The sequence below is a fragment of the Bison bison genome, unplaced genomic scaffold, assembly GCF_000754665.1.
Source record: "Bison bison bison isolate TAMUID 2011002044 unplaced genomic scaffold, Bison_UMD1.0 scf7180017859091, whole genome shotgun sequence".
Lineage (NCBI taxonomy): Eukaryota > Metazoa > Chordata > Mammalia > Artiodactyla > Bovidae > Bison > Bison bison.
The window spans coordinates 41,859-47,888 of NW_011489663.1; the positions used below are offsets into that span (position 1 = coordinate 41,859).

General features: G+C 51.9%; 1 protein-coding gene across 1 annotated transcript in view; it reads right to left on the reverse strand.

Annotated features, from left to right (window-relative positions):
* Nucleotides 1-1,265: 1,265 nt before the first annotated feature.
* The window catches only part of APLN (apelin), a gene marked incomplete at its 5' end in the record, with an annotated part of 7,088 nt that continues 2,323 nt past the window's right edge, over nt 1,266-6,030 (reverse strand). The window contains 2 exons of the mRNA XM_010830659.1: nt 1,266-3,709; nt 4,306-4,477. Of these exons, the coding sequence (XP_010828961.1) occupies nt 4,311-4,477 (167 nt within the window). The remainder of the gene's footprint in view (nt 3,710-4,305; nt 4,478-6,030) is intronic.

The window sequence follows — 6,030 nt, forward strand, 5'->3', positions numbered from 1 at the left end:
GCACACATGCACGCCTATCTTTACAGAAAGCCACCAGCTTTACTTCTCCTCATCGTCTGGTCCAAGGAGATCAGACTTACCACCACCCACTAGCATCCAGTGACGAACCATGCCTGGAGGAGCCCAGTAGCTACTCCCCTTCCTTGTCCCCTCCTCCACTGTCCACCATCTTCCTGCCAACTTTACCAAACGCAACTGGGTCTTCTGGGGCCAGTGTTAGCTGGTCAGTCTCCATTAGCCTTTCTTTGATTCCACCAGTCCACACCACACCATCTATTTCAAGTGCACTTACTGGTGTTTAAGTACATTTTGTACTTAAGTCTTCTCTCTAATTAGGGGATCTTTCATAGTACTATAGAAAGAATTTACATTCTAGAATTCAAAGTCCAGATTCTAGATTCACTTACAGGCTCTGAGCCTTTGGGCAAGTTCTCTTAGCCTGTTTTCTCATTTGTAAAATGGGGGATCTGTGTTGTACAGTTGTTAGGATAATACAAAGATTTGATATTTTTTCAAAGAGCTCTGTAAACTGTTACAGGGCTACACACTTACGGGTCAGTATTAAGTTGTTCTGTCCTGCCACCGCCCACCCCCTCCTTGGTTTCATGTGAAATTAGAGCTTTGGGGGTGATTAGGGGAGGTAACAGACCAATCAGCATGAAGCCAGCCCACCCCAAACCTCCTTGCCTAAAACCAGTTCCTTTGACGACCAGTTTGCCTAAAAGTCAAAGTAGTAATTTTGAAAGACGGCATTTTGTACCAATTTTCCTAAGAGGCACTTCCAACATAATGTCGTTTTCTAAAATCACTGTCACAATCTGCAACATTTTTGTCAATGATGAGATTGCTGTGTGTGCTGTGGGTGGTGTTTTCTATTTGACCTTTCATTGAGCAGCTTTATGACTTTTTAGCAAGTGTCTCAAGACCCTTTCTTCAAATTGTATATTTCTAGAACTAAATAACCTGTCAAATCTGTAAAATTTCCCACAAAACTTGAAGGTACCTTTTGGATCACTCCTGTCTCCTCTTCGCTGGGTTTTACTCTGGATTGTGTATGCCTGTGTGCACCTAATGAGTTGATTAACCAAATTAGCATGTACCCAGCATTCCTTTCTGTTCTCCAAGATATTGGCATTTTGACAACAATCGTGAAGAAGTGAGACAGATGGGGCAGAATTGCATCGAACTCCTTGCATTTTATTTCTCAGGCTATCTTGTGCATCAAGCAACTCTACTTTGTGAGACATAAAATGATACATACAAAGTCATTATCAAATGTATTTATTGCAGGAAACAGAACATTTCTCAAGAAAGGCAAACTGGCTAAAAAGTCCCAGGAGTGTTCAAAAGTAGATAAAAATAGAAGAAGGCACGCACCAAGGATATAAAACAATTTTTAGTAGAAATCCCACCTTTAATCAGAATGTTCTTAATTTTTTTTTAATCCTTTAAAGGACACTGCATATAACAATTAGGACACTCAAACAGATGCCAACACACTTAAAACTGGACTGTATGTTATGTGAACTGGTCATTAAGCATAGCAATTCTTTTTGTGAGTTTTTGGCAAATTAGTTAGAAGCCATCAGACCTGGAACTGATATAGAAGGCAGGTACTTCCTTCCCTGTGCGTGAAGTTCATGGGCATTGGGGGTGGGGAGGGACTGGGGACTTCAGGGGAGAGGTGTGCCCCTCCTGAAAGTGACCTCCAAGAGTAAGGGTGAATTGTCAGCTTTTCATTCTTTATTATAAGACATATTTACACTGAACAATCTTTACAAACACAGTGAACACAACTAGGGAAAGGGAAGGCTTTCTTAATGAAAAGGGCCTTAATAACTTTGTATAAATTAGTCTAAGAATCACACACAACCACTTTAAATAAGACAGCCCCTCAGCATCCCCACTTCTCGTGTCCCCAGACTTTCCCAGCCATCCCTTTCCATCTCGTTCCCCACAGGGCTGGGCAACTGATGCGACAGGAGAAGCAGAGAGGAAGAGGGGAAAACGGCCCAGTCCCTGGTGGGGGCATCCATGGCAGAAGAGGCTTTCTGGACACCGGGTCAGCCCCCACTCCGGGCTGAGAGGCATTGGGGGGTCAGCGGGTGCCCAGCCTGGTTCCCCAGGGTGGGCCTTGAAGCAGCAGCAGCAGCAGCAGTAGCGTTAGCAGCAGTGGAGAGAAGGGGAAGGGTTCGGGTATAGGCGAAAGGGATCTGTTGTGGGACTCGGGGGGCCCTGACTCCCCCTGCTCCCACACATACATGGGTGGCCATCAGGCTCCTGTCTTCCCTTTTCTCCTTCCCAGGCCTCTCAGAAGAAAGCCTGCTGAGATCCACACTTCCTCCCATCTTTCCTTCCTCCCTCCCTCCCTTTCTTTCCTCTCTCCTTTCTGTCTCCCCCCTCCCCAAGGAAAGGCCACTGGGAGAGAAAGTCCTGTCAACATGAAGGGACAGCTATTGAGTCCAGTTGCTTAAGGCCACCTCCTGGTTCCTGGGAGTCTTGGTGCCTGAGCTGCCGCTATGAAAATACCTGGGGTCTGCGAGTGTCACAGGAATGGGAGTGGCTGGCCAGTCATAGAACTTTCCAGGCCAGGTTGGGGAATGGACCCGAGGCCAGGGAGGCTGGGACAGCTCCGTCCCACCAGGGGGCAGCTCACAGCCAGTTCCCTCCCCCTTCCTAGGCACCCTGAGCCCCAACCCCGGGAGAAAGGCACTTCATGGCTTTGGAAAGCCTCATCAAGAAGGAAGAGGATGTCCTCACGTGGGAGTGGGAGACCTGAGCCCTCATTCTGGCTCTGGTGACACTGAGCAGGTCACCATCCCCCTCCAGGCCTCTGCTTTTTGCAGGAGTTTGCATAAGGAGGTGGAGCTAAGTGATCTCCAAGGTGCCTTTTGGCTCTGATAGTCTGTGATTCTTGGCAAAACCAAGTGTCCTGCTTGGCTTTCGTTCCTGGGAGGGTACAGAGCCGCCTCAGGCCCATCTCCTCCCCTCCAAAGCTGGAGCTGAAACTAGCCGGGGTAGTGGGAGAGGGACGGTCAGGCAGCACAGCAAGGTGGTGAGAGAAGTGACGAAGTATCCATAACAGCTTTATGGAAAGCCCAAACGAACTTCTTGGCCAACCCAGTACAGCATGGCCCCTCTCCTTCACCTCTTTCCTTAACTGGGCCAAACTCAGGGAGGAGGAAGACACCACAGTAGCTATTCCTCTCTTCTCTGGTGCTTCACCTCCTCCTTGACCAGAGAGCCAAGCCCCCATTCCCGTGTCCCCCAAGGCACCCTGTCTGCATGCCAACACCCCATCCCTCTCCCCTCTCATTAGAGTCTCTCATTGCTCAGCTCCCTGTGCCCCTCTGGCAGCCAGGGGAAGGCTGATGCCCTAGTTGAAGAAGGGAGGGTTCCACCCAGCCCGCAGGGCATACCTGAGGCAGGAAGGGCCAGAGAAGGGTTAGGCATTAGGGTATCAGACAGAAGAGGTAGGGCTTAGAGCAGGGGGAGGGCTGGTATTCCAGTGCGAGGTCTCCCAAGTCAGGAATCAGGGGCTGAATGGATCCTTGATGGGAAGGCAAGTGGGGGAGGAGAGCCAGCCGGTGAGCAGCTAGAAGAGGGGCCAGGGGAGGCGAACGGCTGTGAGGGCTCCAGAGAAGCAGGCCGATCTATGGAGGAGTAGAGAGAAATCACAGGGGGTGGGCGTGTGGTGGCCCCTTCGGTCCTAAAGAGACAAAAATGACCAGAGAGGAGTCATTGATGTGTCCTAGGTCAAAGGAACCGCCCAGGGCAGGACAGAAGACCACCTTCACCCTGCTCCGCGCAAGCCTGAACCTAAAGCCTCAGGCCCCTGAGCTGGTGCCCCTGTCCCGGAGACAGTGGGAAGGACAGCAGGTCACCTCTAACTCTCCTCCCATAGCTCCAGGCAGCTCTCTTCCTGTCTTCTGCCTGCGGCTACCCCCAAAGCTCCCTGCCTCCTTCTCCGCCTCTGGTGAGGATCCACACTCACACACATACCCTGGGGCACCCCTCCCCAGCTTATCAAAGCGCGTTCCCCCCCTAGTCTTCCAGAACACTCCACCTGGGCCAGCCAGCCCAACTCTAGGCAGCTGGGCGGACGGGAGCCAGCACCTGACTCCCAGGGGAGCGCCAAGCCCCTCTCGAGCCTCGGCCTCCCATCTGTGAGCCCCAGGGTTCTGTGTGGGGCTGGGACTGCCTGGTGCAGGTCTCTGGCCAGCAATCAGCAGCAGGCCCACCCAGCTTCCAGACTGTTCCTCCCCTGCCCTCTCTGTGCCACCCACTCACCAGAGGCTCAAGTACCTGCTTCAGAAAGGCATGGGACCCTTGTGGGAGAGGCGTGGCCGCTGGCGCCGGAACTTCCTCCGACCTCCCTGCCAGGGGCCTGGGCCGCTCCTCGGCCCCCTGGGCTGCACCAGGTATCGGATGGTGCCTTCTTCCATCTCCTTCCCGTCAGAAGTCTGCAGCAGGGGGCCTGTAGGAAGAAGAAAGCCAGTCAAGTCAGTCATCCCCAAAGGCTGATGCAGAGGCCCGGCCTCACAGCCGGCCAGGAGGGGCAGTTTCCCCATGAGGTGGTGCTCTCATAGTTTTTCTTTTTCAATCCATGAACCAATTAACTTTTTGCAACAGTTACACTGTTCTGGGGCAAATGGAACCCATGACTCACATTTTACGAATTATACACCTGACTTTATGTCCTTTTGAGAGTTTTATCATGTTTCTGATGGGCACAAATACACGTTCTGTGTTCAGAACGTCATCAAGAGGTGCAGTTTGGGGTATCAGGCCTGTACTGAGCCTGGGGCATGGCAGACAGTATACCTCCCACTGCACCCTGGCAACTGATACACTGAAAACATTTCAGACACAATATTTCAATGAAATGAACTCCCCCCATCACGTGGCCATCACCTAGATTCAACAGTGATCCAGATGGAGTTACATATGCTTTGGTTCTCCTGTTTCTTTCTTTGCGGAGGTATTCTAAAGCAAATCTGAAACATGATGTCATTGTACATCCTTTGATATGCAGGTGACCCACTTTTGAGTCCTAGAGCTCTCAGACCTCCCCCCCGCCCCCGGGCATGTCATCAGTGTCTAGCCATCTTGGGGCTCACTTGCTCCCATGGCCTCCTGGTGGGTGACTGGGGGACTTCTGGGGGGGCAGTCTCTGATTCTCTGTGTCAGGGGGACAGGGTGGTCTCTGACTCTGCCTTATGCTGGATTCTATTCAGGTTGTGACCAGATTCAGAGGCCAATAAATATTGTACAAATGAATGAGTAAACAAATGAGTGAACGTCACCTGAAGCAGCAAGTGCATCGGGAAGGGGGCTGGGCTGCTAAAGTTGCCCCCCTTACCACACCTCTTTTCATCCCCAGATCATACCCTCATCCTGTGTCTGATGCACATTCCCTCTATTCTGATCCCAGTTGGCTTCTTTTCTGCTCTAGGGGCTCCCCTCTACATCTGTGCACAGAGTAGAAACCTCCTGATGCCAGAGCAAGCCCTGCCGATAGAATCCAAGTGGTGCTGGGTGTTCCTGGGTGTGATGAGGGACGAGACTCATGGGCCACCTCACATGGAGGCTGACGTACAGCCAGGGCAGGCGAGCTGGCACGCCACAGACAAGCCAGCTACCAGAGGCCAGCAGAGCGGGGAGTGGTGATGGTGCTGGGCGAGAGACAGACCAGCAGAGTGTTAGGCAATGCCCAGGATGGGGCTGCTCCAGGCAAATACAGCTTCTGAGGCCAGTGATCGTGAATCCCAGTCTCCCTCTTCCCACACCAGCAGGTTCGCCTCCAGCTATATCCCTCTCTCTCGAGACCTGTTTCTATCCATCCAGGAGTCTCCACCACTAGCTCACAGTTTCCATATAACCGCCCCTTGGCTGCCAGTTCCCCCATTATACCCCTGGCAGCTCTTCCTTTCCTTCCTCCCTGCCTCCAGCATCCCCATGCTCCAGTTCCTTCCTTGGCTAGTTGGCTTTTGTGATTCCTCCTCCACTTGCACACAATTTCCAGGCATT